Source organism: Apaloderma vittatum, unplaced genomic scaffold (assembly GCF_000703405.1).
Source record: "Apaloderma vittatum isolate BGI_N311 unplaced genomic scaffold, ASM70340v1 scaffold761, whole genome shotgun sequence".
NCBI classification, from domain to species: Eukaryota; Metazoa; Chordata; class Aves; order Trogoniformes; family Trogonidae; genus Apaloderma; species Apaloderma vittatum.
This window is the reverse complement of record NW_009699336.1, coordinates 21,790-37,813: the sequence shown is the minus strand read 5'-3', so window position 1 is coordinate 37,813 and position 16,024 is coordinate 21,790. Positions and strand designations below refer to the sequence as shown.

The 16,024-nt window shown below is 39.2% G+C and overlaps 1 protein-coding gene across 1 annotated transcript in view; it reads left to right on the top strand.

Moving 5' to 3' along the window:
- The window catches only part of RFX4 (regulatory factor X, 4 (influences HLA class II expression)), a 58,088-nt gene that overhangs the window by 26,028 nt on the left and 16,036 nt on the right, over positions 1–16,024 (top strand). The window contains exons 11-13 of the mRNA XM_009878303.1: positions 6,792–6,911; positions 8,170–8,331; positions 15,463–15,625. Coding sequence (XP_009876605.1) covers positions 6,792–6,911; positions 8,170–8,331; positions 15,463–15,625 — 445 coding nt within the window. The remainder of the gene's footprint in view (positions 1–6,791; positions 6,912–8,169; positions 8,332–15,462; positions 15,626–16,024) is intronic.

Here is a 16,024-nt window from a genome sequence, read left to right as displayed (position 1 = left end):
TATTGTAATAATTGCATGCCATCATAAAAAAAAATCTGTATCCTGGCTTGTACTGTACAGTCTAAATGAAAACATAACCAGTTTTCACATGTCCAGAGTTCCATTAACTGTTGGGACTACTGACATGTAGAAATAATGCTCAAACGGATATCTGTCTTCAAGATTTAGCCAGGGGAGATGAAAACATTACTATGTCCTTCTGTCTGTTTTTAGCCAGTGGCTGGAATTACCAGTCATGGGTCAGCTGGAGGAGTCGATTATGGGAGCATTCTCTAATGCACTTCAGTGCAAAGTGAGCTCCAAACCGCTCTGACCACATGTCATGCTAAGAGAGATGACTTTGTGCTGGAATGGATGAAAAGCTCTCCAGAGAACCATTTTGCCAGCTCTGCTGTTAGAGGACACAGTGGTTTAAACTAATATTTGCAAAATGAGGGTATTTCTATCCTCTGGACAGATTCTCTTCCTTTCTCCTAGAATTCAGTCAGAGTGGAGAAATAGACTTTTACATGCGAAATGAAAACGCGTGTTGCTTTTCTATACAGTTTTAGAAGAGGCTTTGTCTTGAATCCTGGGGTACAAACAGTTCAGGTTAAAATCAGTTGAAATCGGCAATGATTGAAAATGGACTACTGCGTCATGAGCATGAACATTGACAGTCACTCGGGACCAGACTTTTCCTAAGGGATGTTTCTTATACATGCACATTTGTTCAAAAATGTTAGTAGGGGATTAATAATGAATGAATTTATGAACGCACTGCATTGAACAACTGCGAGGTTTTCTTCTAGTTGAGCTTTGATGTCATTTAAGCTGTTATAACCATCTAATAATATATATTCAGATACCATTGAAGATAGGCACAATATGATCTGTGTTTATATTTTAATTTGAAACTACTTTTGTTCTTTACCTATAGTAGAGTTTTCCTAACAGGTATTAGTGAGCCAGCATTAGATATCAGAACAGTGAGAATCCTCAAGATAATCAGACTTTCTACCCGCTGGCTTGTGTTTTCAGCACCAGTATCCTGGTCAAATCTATTTTCCACCTCCACAAGGACTCATTTTCTCCTTGACTCGCTGCAGTTTTTCTTTTGCTGTGGACATAAAAGTAGCTGATATTGCTTAACAGTGTACTTTCCCCCAGCGTTCAAAAATTCCTTTGCATGAGTGTTGAACAAATGCTGAATTTTGTTTTCTAGCACTTTCAGCTGCTACTCTTCTCTCTGCAGACATAACCCCAACCTGTGAAACACACTGGTACCCAAAAAATAAAAAAACATCCTGCATTAGTGCAGTATTGAGGTTACACTGTTACATGCCATGAAACTGCCCCTAAGGATGCACTCTTGCTTCTGGATTGCACATTACAACATTATTTTTATTCCTGTTTGGGATATGTTTGTAACCTAATTAAGCATGCTCTGTTTCAGAGAATTAATCACCAAAACATCAGTAATCAAATGGGGATTATCCAAATAGTTATTAGACCACAAGTTGTCTGGATGGTCTGTACAGTGATCCTCAGCTGCGATTTCTTACTTATTAATAGAAACACTTAGTAACTTGCCATGTAGTGAGTAAGTGAGAAGGCTGAGAATTATTCTTTGGTTCAAGTTCAGGAGCCACTACAATATAATATATGAAAACTACCAAAAATAACATACTTGTTGTCTCCATTACAAATTTTGCTCTTGAATTTTTCATTTTGGAGAATGTAAACTGCTCAGCTAAGTTAGTAGGGTTTGGATTTTCTTTTGTCTTTTTAGTTCATGGAATATATCTGTGTGTACAAATGCATGATTCTCCTTCTTATGTGGACACACACCTTTGAGTATGAATTTGCTGTGTTTATATGTAATTACAGAAGTCAGGGAAAGAATGTACTGGTCATAGCTGATGTGGTTTTCACTGTTTTGTGGTGGTATAATTAGAACTGCATCAATAACTGTTTTTCATTTTGGTACCCAAAGCAAGATTTTAAAGAAAAAATCATCATGCTCAGTGTGAAACTGAGATAGTTTGGGATTTTCATCAAATTCAGAAATCCTTCTTTTCAGAAAAAGTAAAATCAAAGAGAATTCTTTTGCATCTTTCACATTCTAGTGTTTAGACAACAGCTGCCTGCCTCAGCAGCCTTGAAGCAGTCTTAGTCACTGCCAGAACAAAATCTCTAACCAAAAGGCTGGAGGATTTATCCTGTGGGAGGGTTTTCTCATCTTTTCAGTTGGAACTATTTCACTCTGTATAAACCACATAAACATTTGCTGAGCTGCAGAGGTCTGCAGCCTCCTAGGTGGGTTCTCTCCTGGAAGGTGATGTGACAAGAGTTCGTACAGTCTCTATTGTAACCCTTATTTATACAGAGTGGAGTTTTCCCTGCCCAGGTACAACTCCAGTGCAGGCAGGAGAATATTTGAGCCTTCAGGTTTTCAAAAGGTAGAATGACGTCAAAACTATATTCTCATCCCATCAGGCAGAAGCCTGGACTATCCATACGTTTTCTCCCCCCTAAAATGTCCCAAATGCTATTTAGTCACGGACATGAACTTATAATAATTTCTACTAATAATGTTAGTCTTTCACTGCAAGGCCATTTGACACATTATTTATGAATTAGAGTTGAGCCAATTCCAAAAGAATAACCTTTGAATTTAAACAGCTCAGAGCTAGATGACAGAAACTCTTCTCCATTAAGTTTAGCAGAGTTTCTTCTAGCTTTTCAGAATAATATGTGCATTTAAGTGAGTTCTATGGAGAGAAACAAGGACTGGTTTACCAATCTAAATATTTACATCTATATACCTTCATTCTTAACTTAGATAAAAAGTTTTGCATTTTTACTGCATTGGAAACTATTTCAGCAGATTATTTTTAACGATTTTTTTCTGCTTAAAGCAATATATAGACTCAGATGCTCAAAGTGTAATTTTTTTGTGTGTTAAATGATGGGATTTTTACTGTATCCAGGATGGTATATTTTTATCTCTGAAATATATGACACAGACATCTGACCGGAGAAAGTTGGAATACCTGGTGCTGGTCTGGCTAGCACAGAGATTTGATTCTGCAAAGCTTTTAAGCATGATGGCGTGGGCAGGTTAAAACAGTCTCTGCTAGAAAAAACCCCCACAAACCTACCAAAAAAACCCCCCAAACCAAAACCAAAACCAACCTCCTCTCTCTCCCTGTTCCTTTTTCTCTCTGCCTCCCTCCCTCCCTCTTTCCTGTCTATGCATATCAAAGGCACAGTTGGTGGCGGTGTTCGGGTAATGCATCCAGTGTATGAAGTAACTAATTAGTAATAGAAGCTCCTTGATTTTCTCCAGATCTGGAAATCTCATTGTTGTTTTGCTGTTTACCCATCACTGCCGTGTCTGTTAATAGCTGCTGGTACTCACTATACACTAGCTAGGTAATCGTTGCCATGATTTCTGTTAATTCCTGAAAATTAAAGCAAAGTGCTATTTATTATTTTAACTGCAGACTCTTGAATGACTTATTACCTCTTCCTAAGGAAGTGTGTGGTTTGCCAGCCATAGCTGGATGCATATCGGTACTTAAAGATACACTTGAAAGACCTAGATGGTTTCACGTAAAAAGCAGTAGCTTTCAAACACAGAATAAATTATTGCACATTGTGCTGAATTCACTGTGTAGCTGATAGCGGTGCCCTGATATTGGTATTGTTCTATAGCTTACATTTCAACTGACTAATTTAAAAATGTAAAAATATTGCTTTCATTCAGTACCAACAACTTGTTTGTCTAATGTCTTTCACACAGATTCCAGGCTCAAAAACAGAGTTTAAAGATACGCAGTGGGAGAAATAATAGGAGAGGAAGAGAGAAATTCAAAAGAGGGATAAGGGCACTAGAGTGTTTTTAAATGCTGCATTCAGTATTGCCAACCCCAAGTCTTCAAAGTAAAGCATTTTAGAAAAAAATAAATAGCAAATCTTGGAGTTATGTCATTTGCTTGACAGCATTTTAGTGTTTAGAATTTGCACTTCCAAACTTTTTAAATGAAACTACAAGCAACTTTCCCTAATTATTTTTTTTTATTTAATTAAAGATGACCAATGAGTTTTATGGGAAATGCTAAATACCCTGAGCTTTATACCACCACACACAGTTTGCCAGCATTCAGGCCTCTTTTTCTTACCTTGGAAATACTTACCAGTAGTAACTGCACTAAAGTCAGTAGAAAAGTCAGAAAAAGAGTGAGCATTTTGTGGAGATTCTTGATAATCTAGGCTTCCACTGGGGAAAACCTACATCAGTAACAAGGTGATCAGCCAGGTCTGCTTCTTTATTGTACTGCTAAATTAAATAGGATTTTATTTAACAAGATGTTGAACCCAAAGGATTTCTAAAACCAAATTCTCTGCAGCAGTTAAGTGAAGATTCTCCACTATTTACCTCTGCAAGCCTGGGCAGATTTGTTACCATTTTGATTTGCACAGATACACGAAACAAATGAAAAACTGAATGCCCAGGTTCACCAACAGCGGAAGATTTCCTCCACTTGGCAAAGGTGTTGCAGTCCCGTACGTTCTTATTTTGTGCTGCCTTGCCCAAGAACACAAAGGCATACGTTCACCTCCCAGTGTGTGTGCTTGGCTACTATCAGTGAGGACAGAAGCCATGCAGGTGTGGGGCGAGGGAATGAAACACAAAGGCCATCCAGGTCACAAAGAACAAGAATGTGCTCAGAGCCGCTTTGAAAGCTGAATTGCCGTCTAGAATTGTGTAAGGGCACAGGGTCTTTAAAGCCATTTCTCCCCTTGAACAGAATGTTTGAGTAGAGAAGTCAGAGTAGGGGTAGTTATGTTTTGCAGAGGTAAAAGCTAGAATCCCAAGATAAACCTGACTTCTCTGTGAAGAAACCAATAATGTGAACGAATTTGAAACTCATTGCATCTTTTTTTCCTAGGAAGCTGTTCCTTAAAATGTAGTAGTGGAATTTCAAAAGGAACACCGCTACATGATACTTTTTTGTGTGTGTGTATGTGTCTGGCAGTAGTTGATCTCTGTTTCCTTCTCAGCTGGTGATCTTTCTCTGTTTTAAGTCAGCTGCTGGACTGGATATTATTTTAACCTGACTGCATTTGCAGTTGCCGGAGTTATTTAATGACTTACGTGAACAAGTTTTAAATATTCCATGCAAGTCTAGGTAAACACAGGCGCTTTTGAAAAAAAGCAACAACACTGTGTGATCAAATCCTGTCTGGAGCTATTACAGGTACTCTACGTCACGGAGCCTATTGCATAAACTGACCAAACTCCATCTTGATACTTGTCAGTCTTGCCCTGGAGATGAATGTTATTTTCAGGAGGACACTACACAATGTTTTGGCTCTGATGCTTTGCTCCTCTAATTTTGCCCTAAAATATATCTATGGTCTCTTCTTATACATCTATTTTTGTGGCTATTTGTGCTCTAGGGCAAACATTTCTTCACCATCGCTGACACGTATCCTTCTTTATAAATTGTGGGAAGCAACTCACTTCCTTTCTGCAAAATGAAGCCAACCATGCATTTTTAGTCATTTAAAATCTATTATCCATTTCCTGCATCCTCTTGGTAATCTTCTCCATACCAGTTTCAACTTCTACTAATTTTTCTTGAACACGAGTAATTGGAGTTACATGTGATACTCTAAGTGAGGTTTCACCAGTGCTTGTGCAATAGTATTAATGCTTCTGTTTCTACAGAGGAAGTATTTAAATCAGAGGATGATATAAATCTCTAGGGCAGAACTTAGTATGTCATGCTATTAAATTTTATTTCCATTACTCTAGTTCATAGCATCACCCAGTCCTTCCTCCTAACAACATTAGCAAGTTCTCCACCTGTACTTAAATCTTACTTGAGGATTTGTAGCAGATAGTTATCTATATAATCTCCTTCCACTATTAATTTTCAAAGTGTTTTTTAAACTCCATCACTTGCATTTTCATACCCATATTCCTCCCCTAATTAGGCCCATACTCTTCCCCTAATTAATTTAGTGCTTTTAGGCCTTAAGTTTTTCACATTCCTGTCATGGCAGTTAAGATACAATATCCACGACATGTTCAGAGGTAAGCACAGAAACAGGCCAAATGTTCTGCTAATGATATGATTCAAACTGATAATTAGGAATAGATAATGTAGTAGTAGAAGTATTGCAGAGCAAAGCTTTGGCACAAGTCTTTCCATCCGAGACATCCACATTTGCTGCTAATGTTTCTGTGTTTGGCACTCAATGGATGTCTCATCCAGTCCAGACAACGGACTGGAAATACATCATTAGGAGATTTGGAAGATTGTTCCTGCCTTCCTATTGATTTGTCTCTCATTTCTTTGTCCAGTGACACAGGTAGTTCAGAAAATTTGGATCAGGACATGTCACTAGGGCAGCCAATTCAGGATTCTGCTTCTGACAGAAACTGGTATCTGATTCTTTATATCAAAGGAAACAATTCCACTGTAGTGTAATTATCTAAATGGTTCAATGCTAAGGTAGGAGAAAAAAACCTCCATCAAGTCCCAGGTCTCAGCTCTTTTTACCTTAAAGCACAATAACTGCTTATATAAGCCTGTATAAATCCACAAGCCAACAGAGTTTGATAGTTCCCAGTTTTACTCTGACCTCTGTTACCTTGAGTAAGAGAAGTACTTCAGTGACAGTAGTATATGGAGGCAGTCCTACTCAATACTGTTTGTGCTGAATACTGTAATCGTTGGTTTAATGAGTGTATTGAGACAGTCAATGGCTTTTTTGTTTGTTCACTTTATTACCAGGGTCTTTTCACCTTATTCACTTGATGTTCGATGACTACGTATTGTACCTGCTAGAGTCACTCCATTGTCAGGAGAGAGCTAATGAGCTAATGAGGGCAATGAAAGGAGAAGGAAACACAGGTGAGTTTGTTCTTTTATTAATCTTTTGTTATTTTTTCCCACTGGCTTCACTATTTTCTAATTTCTTTATCGTTGTCCAACCCAGTGAGGAGCAAAGTGTTTTTCAATGTCGTCGTGACTTGAAATAAGTCATGAAGGGAGAATTCCAGGTTAACATATTCTGAAAGAGAACTGCCTCATTCATGATGTAACTCTGGGTGTCTGAACCCCATTCCTAAGTACACAGTTGGCGTTTCAGTAAGAGATTTTTGTACTGAGCCTTTTACCTCAGTTTGTCTGTCTAAGCCACCACTGTATTTCAGTGAACCTGCTCTCGATTCTCTGTCTCACCCTGGTTTAACACAAAATAAATACACTGATGTTAATGGATTTTACCAGTCTAAATAAGAGTGAGATGGGCAAAGTGAGCAAAGACAAAAACCAAAGCTATTTTTTCTGGTGTGCTTACGTACTAAGCGCCTGTGCAGAACCAGATTCCGAGTCCTGCACCACCCACTCTGCACTGACTTGCAAGAACAAAGGCAGAGATTGCCGTTAGCCTCTCTGCTCAGGGCAGCCCCTTGTAATGAGGGATCCTCAGTGATCTACCTTCTTTGCATCTCCCATTCGTTTTGGCAAGTTAAACCCCTCTGTCACCTTTGGAAATTTCCACTCTTCATTTTAATTTGTGGCTTAATTTGTCACCCTCTACATTTATGGGAATAAGAACATTTCAGTGATTAGGGTAGTGTCTTCTATGTGTTGAAGGATCTGGATTTAATTCATTGCTCTGCCACAGCCTCTTGGTTTTTTGACAAACAAGTTGCTTATCCCTGTGTACTTCCAAATAGCTTTGGCAGCTAGAACTGTCTGGAATGTCGTCCTCTTTAATCAATGAAGAGAGAAGGTCAAGGCCAAAAGCCACTGCAATCACCTGGAGATTCCTCTTTCTTGCCAATGTTGCTACAAGGAGTAGGAGTGCCTGACTCAGACTGGACTCCTAATTTTAGGTATCTAGTAGTATAATGCAGGGATATAAACCTTAAGCTGACTGCACATGAGTTTTCTATCTATATAACAGGAAAACCAGCACTTTTCTTTGAGAGATCTTCTGAAGGTTGTAATGCTGAATGTTATAGAAGTACTCGCTCAAAGATTTGTGTTTTCTGCTATGCATTTCTTGAAATACAGCCTACATTGCTTAACTGCTTGCATTAATTATTGTAGTTCGTTAGTGGGCCTTCACTCTATGTTTGATGATTCTCTTCTCATCCTGCAGCAGAACTACGAGAAGAAATTATACTGAGTGAGCCAGCTCCTCCAACTCCCTCCCCAGTACCGTTCTCCCCAGCTAAATCTGCCACGTCAGTAGAAGTGCCCTCTGCCCCCTCGCCTGTCAGCAATCAGTCCCCAGAGTACGGTGTCATAGCAGCCACAACAGGTAGGTAGGCTTATGGCAGCCAGATCTGTTTGAAGAGGGCTTTTGCAATTGGTCACCTGAAGTTGAGCCTGAAAACATGATGTGCTGGCTTTCAAGAGATGAAAAAACAGAAATCTGTTTAAAGTATCAGTTATGCTTTCTAGCTGTAGCCAAACATGATGTGCAATCTAACAGGAAAAAGAACCAATGTTTGGAGTCCAAAGGCCTAACAGGATATTCCAGACCTCAGCATATCAGAATCTGTTCAGCAGCTGAGGCCTTCGGAAAAACAGACCTGTCACTGTATTTCTACCTGGTTTTTAAAAATCAGCCCATTTTTTTGTATTTCTAGCAATGCCCCAGAAGGATTATTTATGAATATAACACTTTTGAGCATCCTCAATGATTTTAAGGGCAGTCAGTCTCAATGAAAAAAATTATACATTTCAAGAAAATGTGCTGGATGTTTTAAGGTTTAGTGAGGTCTTCAAAATCCTGAACCACTAGTGGTTCAGGAACTCCTAGTGGGTAAAATAGGAATTGGATATCTTTCAACATATATGAGACCCAAATATGTTTAAATAGCTCCAGATGTTTATCCTGGGAATGTTTCACATATCTTTGATAACTTTAATCTTTCAATGTTAGAGACTAGGAGTTACATGTTGGAAGCCTATCTGCAGCTGCAAACATGAGGTTGTTGTATTCTGGTGGGCTCACAGATTAAAAAATCTGTGCTTAAAAGTATTCAGCTTGGGGGCAGGATTGTAAAAAAAACCCCAATAAGCATAAAACTGGCTTCTTGTTTGCTCTGTAAAAAAGGGGCAGCCATCCTCTCTACCCTAACGTAAAACTCATTCATTACATTTTGGATGTGGACAGGACAAACCTGTATGATCAAAAGACAGCGTTTTCTTAACTCACGGGGTAAAAAAAGGCAGAAATGTGAATGACTTTCAGAAGACATTCCAGGCAATGGAATTCCAGCTTTGCTGCTCCTCAGTGAAATGGATGTATAATCAGAATGTGGAAACTATCACTTTTGTGATGTACTAGAAAAGTTACAAAACCTTCTTGCAAGAATGTCAGAAAGTGATGATTTACCACACTGGAGAATTTGGCAGTAGCTAAAGGACTAATAAATCTTTCTGACAAATGTTTTTCATGTTTTCAAAGGCGCCACAGGGAAGCACAGTGCATAGCTGTGGCAGAAAGAGATTTAAGAACATTTGTGCCTACATTGAAACATAGGGTTTTCTCACTGTTGGAGATTATACCATATTTAAGAGGGACATGGAATGGTATTACTTCCAGAACAGTTAGACAAGAGACATGCTTCTTAGATATGGCAGGTGAGCACACTGCTTTGGATCCGGCAGTGTTGGAGGTGATCTATACATCTGAGTCTGGAAAGATTGATTTTGTGATTAACTTGCTCTGTAAATGTTGTGGCCCAATGTGATGTTATAATCAGAACTTAATATGGTGCAGAAGTGTACCATATTAAGTAGAATACTAAAAAGTAGGGAACCGTGTGTTCTCCAGCGGCACTGAGAGGAATGGAGATATGAAAGATTTGTGTTTAGGCTGCAGAGAGTGTAACTCTATGGGAGTATGATAACTAGTAATCCAAAGCTTATTCCGTGTTTATATAATAACCTACTTTTCAGCCACCTGAGCTTCCACCTCAGGCTCACTTGACTTAGTACTTGACTTAAGCGCAGATTTAGGCAGGCCTGTGATCTGCACAGACCTTACACATTCCTCCTGAATCCCACGGGTAATACAAGGGAATGGTTTCACGCAAATGTTACACATGCAGTTCTTTTTTGGTTTCACGTTGTTTATTACTTTGTTATAGTCTAGTTTATTCTCTCACTCTCTAATTTTTTATGCCTTGGTACAGCCAAGGCCAACTAGTTTGAAGTCTCAAGCTAGAAACAGGATCATTTGGAAACAATGGTTGAAGGACCTACTCCCACAGTACACGCAGTAGAACTTGACATAACTGTTCCCATAGCAGAATGTCTTAGGCAAGAAAGCTATTCGTTATTATTTTAGCTCTGTCTTTTCAACTTTTCCTTTTTAAGCTGTTTTAAAAACTTCTGCTCAGCTGAATTGGATTTTAGTCTTATCAGCTGGTCCAGTCTCACTTTTGCGAATTTTTTGCCTAGCACAAATCAAATTTGTCAATGCAAGTAGTGGTCTGGTTAAAATTAAAAATAAGTATGTGGCTATTTCCTGGTCTTAATTTGAGCAATTAGTAATACCTGCATTTCCCATGTTCATCATGTAGAGGCTATTGTGTATTATTTTATGCATGGATTGCAGGGTTCATTCACATAAAATAATACAAAATAACAACCGTGTTTCAACTATAGAAAATTGCTGTACCTCAAAATAGGAGCGCTGAAGATGTGTTACATGTAATCAAGCTATTCCATATACAGATTTGTGGCATTAATATATAGAATATTTTGGAACAGGAACCTCTGTTCTGGAGAGATATATTAAAAGTACACTGTATTGATTTCCTTATGTGTCTTTTATGAGGTAAATGTAAAATTCTGCAAATGCTTTGCAAATCTTGAGAACTACTTCTGCTGGTTACTGCTAGCTTTCAGCTCCCCAGTTTAAGGCATCATTAACTCCTTCTTGCTTGTGGCATTAGCAATAAAAGTTAACTATTAAACTTGCATTTTAACCTTTTTGCCTTCAGTCAGCGGTCAGCACAAAATCCACAAATTAAGCTATTGCAGTTACATGATACTAAGCAAAAGAAAGGTAAATCCTGTATATAGCCTCCTGTGGTAGAACGTCTGGATGTCTCAGCTAACATTTTATTTAAAACTTTTTGTTAAATTACTAGACATTTAAAAGGATAATTAGTCTTCATCCTCTCTAAATCACAAAGGCCAGATTAATGATTGTTCAAACTGCAACAATATTGTAATAAAAGTGATAGCTATATGGCTGACTATGCTATTCTCTCTTAAAGCCCCTCTTAAAGCTGTGATTACTCATTTGCCAATGCAATGGTTTTTAGACAACCTGAAATGAACTCTGAATTGCAAGTTTTGTTCCTAATACGTCAGTAAACTAATCTATCTAGTTTAGTACATAGTTTCAAGAAACATATGTGTGAAATAATTCTTCAGGGTCAACAATGGTTGTTTAAGGTCACTGTTCTCCCAAGTCTAAGTTAGATACTAAAGTTCTGGGAATCTGACACAGAATATGCTTGCAGAGCTACCACATCTTGTATTTGTATGTGTGAGTACAAAAAATTTCTGCTTTTTCCTGAAGCTTCAGTTCCTGGACTACTATGAATATGAGACCACCAGCCCTTGCTTAACAATCCAAGCTTAATTCTTATAGCAGCAAAATGTAAAAGTCAAAGATTCCAACTTCAAAACGCAGCTCTCCCCATCCAAATGGAATGGTTTATGCTTTTTCTAAAACTGATACTTAAGACAATCTCTTTGTTGTGTGGGGGCAGAATGGGGATCTGACTCCAGATATCTGATTGCCTGAGATTGCCAGTACTGCAATAATATGCAGTTCTGAGTGTCTTTCTTGTACCTGGGTGGTCATTTACTCCAGCATAAAGCAAATATAAAATGCACCATCACGAAGCAACTTCCGTTTCTTTCTGCACTGGTGTACAGATGGCGCTAGTGACAACAGGGCTGTTGTTGGTCTGATAGCAGTTCGATTTATATTTGACTCCACTGCAGGTCAGATGGCCTCTTGGCTAGTATCCTCAAAATCAGATTTTTCATTAAAAGAGAAAGAAAAAAGAATGATAATAAATGAACTTCCCTATTTTAATCAAACCCTGCATGTTCAGAACAAAGAGCAGAGCAAAATGTTGCTCAATCACTATTGTTTTCACATATTTCAGAAAGCAGTTCAGTTGAGTTCAGGCATATCTAAAAGAGACTTCACCTCCTGGAGTACAATTCTGCAGCCAGCTGAGGAAATTAATCATATAGGGCTACTTGGAGAAGAGGAGGCTTAGGGGTGGCCTCATTAACATTTATAAATATGTCAAGGGTGAGTGTCAGGAGGACAGAGCCAGGCTCTTCTCAGTGATGTCCAATGACAGGACAAGGGGCAATGGATACAAGCTGGAACATAGGAGGGTTACAAAAATATTAGAAAAAACTTTTTCACTGTGAGGGTGCCAGAGCACTGGCACAGGCTGCCCAGGGAGGTTGTGGAGTCTCCTTCTCTGGAGACGTTCAAAACCCGCCTGGACGCATTCTTGTTTGACCTGCTGTAGGCGATCCTGCTCTGGCAGGGGGGCTGGACTAGATGCTCTTTCAAGGTCCCTTCCAACTCCTGACATTCTGTGACTCTGTGACATAGGCAGGTATTAAAAAGCAAACTATGAAAAACCTTCAGACTTAACTTATTCCTCCTTTTCCACCCACCAGAGTGTTGGCAGTATCCTGGCTGACCTGATATATAGGTACACATGCCTGCAAATCCATTTTCTTCTTCTGTCCCTCCTCTCAGTCTTCGTGACTAGGTCACTGAAAGTAACGGCATGCTGTTCACAAGGGCAAAGGGAAGTGAGGCAGCTGTAGACTCCCAGGAACATCCCACAAAATTATTTGAACAGCATTCTGTCACTCTATAAATCCAGAACAAAACCCAAGCATACATTTGGTTCTAAACCATAACCTCCAAAAGAAAATGAGTCTTTCGTAGACCTGCCTGGTGAAGTACTATCCTGTAGTAGTGGGGACAATTCTTGGTTAGGGAAGTTAGATAGAAAGTCACAACACTTCCAGCAAGGACCTATTCTCTGTACCTGTTTCTGTGTTGTCTGGACAGGCACAAATCATATTATATCCTAAATATTTATTTTAAAATTGAACTGACAGAGCTGCCAATTAGACTTGAATGCCAGGAGTGGCCACATCCTCTCATCCAGGGAGTCTGACTTCCCACAGGGAGCACATGAAACAACTTAATGTCTTGGACTGACACGTTTTTCCTCGGATTGAGATAAAATCCCTACTATTAAAAAAAAAAAAGAAAAAAAGGAAAAAAAAGGGAAAAAAAAAGAAAATGAGGCTGTAACAATGGCTGGGATCCATCAAATTAACCATATTTGGTAAAATGCAAAGGATCTTTTGGCCCTGCTATTACCACTTCTTGTTAGATCTAGGAAAGTCATGAGATTTTTGGCTCAATGGCCAAATTTTATCTTAGAAAAAATAAAATTAGGTCAAAGTAAAACTTTCAGCTTATGGTGAATTTGAAAATGAAAAAAACCCAAACCCAGTAATGTTAGCTAAATACAAATATTTGGGTATTTCACTACCTTTGTTGCCCTTCTTTTTTTTTTTTTTGTTTTTCCCCTCTTTGCATTTAGGCCCGTTTTGAAAAAAAGTTTCAGATTTTCTTTTGGAAAATAACACTAGGAAAATATGCTGACCTTTTGCAATCAAAATGTTTCACCAAAATATTCTGCAGACAAGTTGTTGATATTTTCAAAACAGTTTTTCTCTTGTTTTCAAATGAAGCTATTTGGTGACTGTGCAAGTAGTTTTGGCCCCTTCAACATACACCGTGTTTCCTAAGTGAAGGTAGGCTTCCTTAAACACTTTTCCTCAACTCAAGGAACCATGACTTCTCATAGTTACAGCAGCACTGATGTACTGGCTCAGATGTGTATTCCTCCTGTTTGGTCTCAGGGATCTCAACGGTTCTCTTCAACAGGAGGCCATGAAAGACTAAAAATTCAAGAGCTGGTAAAAGAAAACGTAGGCATGTGAAAACAGACCTAGCACAAATATCCTTGGTTATAATATGTCCAAGGATTTCTCTACTGTAAGAGCAGCAAATCACATCCAGCTGGAGTATTTCAAGCTGGACTTACTTCATGAAGCTAAGAATGTTTTCTTTCACACCCAGAATTATGCATTTCCCATCTCAAAAAATTATTTGTCTGATTTTGCCGAATAAAATCACACACAGCTGAAGAAAATTATGCACATCTAAGATAGCTTTTCCTTCCCTAAAGCCATGAGGTGGACACAAACCTGGTAACACAGTCACTCCCCGCTCTGAATTAGGGCCTTTCATATAACAGGAAGTCCTAGAATCCACCCTGAAAAAAACAAGTCACCTCCTGCAATTCCTTTTAGCTACTGAAAAAGAGTCAAGAGTGCCCAGAGACCCCCCAAACTAGTGTTCGCATTGGGTTAAATTCAGTGTTCTGGTCCTCATTTGCAGGGTAATCTCAGCCAGTATGGTCATGACCTCCAGCAAGAGCTATGTTATACTGGAACAATGGATCTGTCAGCCTCCTGAGTGAAAGGGGTGTGTGCAAAGGACAAAGGTTTCTCAGCAGCTGGCTCATGAATCTGGAGTTCCTGCCTGGAAGGGATCAGGATGATTAAAAAACTCAGCACCTTCCAAGCAAAATGGAAAGCCCTCTTCTTTCCATTGCTCTTCCCACAAATGCTCTACATGAAAAAATAAATTAAGTCCAGTCCCCGCTGCCTCGAAAGAAGAAGGAAACGTTATTTGCAGGAAGAAAACAGCTAGGCTATTTCTGTCTATATCTTTGTTATAATTTGGAGATCTACCACTGTGTTGCCACTACAAAAGCTGGTACCTAGTTGGGTGGAACAGTTGCAAATTACAAAAGGGTTCAAGATATTAATTTGCCTAACATCCATCTTTTTCTCACCCTTCATTGTTCTGATCACACTTCCTGCCTCAGCCCAGGCTTGAGCAGCCTCAGCGCCAAACAGGCCAGCAGCCCGCTCCATGTGAGAGAGACCCCAGGGCTTGGTGCCTCATGCCTGACAAATATTAGCCCTGGTGTTCCTCCATTTCTAAGTCCCATCCCAGTTTTTATGAAAAATTATAGCCTCACATTGCATCACACTGAAAGTTCGCGGTTTGAGCTATTCCAGATATGTCTCTTACTTACGGATCTTTGCACACTCCAGCTGATCTATCTGTATCTTTATTTATGTCTCAGACATAAATCTTTTGTTCACTTTGGTTGATGCCATTTCCATTATCAGTGGCTATTACTTTGCCTTCCTGCAGCCATCCTGAAGCACGATGCCTCTATAAACAGCAGCCTGTGTAAACTGTGCTCCTTTAATGCTTGTTTGTTTGCAGGAGCTATGCAATCCTACACGTGGTCACTCACCTACACTGTGACAACAGCTGCTGGGTCGCCTGCTGAAAATTCCCAACAGCTGCCCTGCATGAGAAGTCCACATGTACCATCATCATCTGTCACACATCGGATACCTGTTTATCCCCACAGAGAAGAACATGGGTAAGTCACTGACCTGTGTCTTGGGGTTTTCTTTGTGGGTTTTATATTAACGTATGCCTAGGGGTTTTTTTTTGGAAATGCAGTGACAACTGTTTCTTGATGTAGTAAGTCTGTATTGCAAAGATGCTGGTATTATTCTTTAGCTGTTCTCATTGTTGCGTGATTGTATTATGTGTCAGTTTTATAATCTCATTGAATTCTATTTAAAAACACAGTATAAACATTAATGAGGTCACCTTTCAGTTTCTTCTCCAAGCTAAAGAGATGCAGCTCCTTCAGCCTTTCCTCCTAAGGCAGATGTTCCACTCCCTCCATCATCTTTGTGGCTCTGTGCTGGACTCTTTCAAGCAGTTCCCTGTCCTTCTTGCACTGAGGGGCTCAGAACTGGACACAATATTC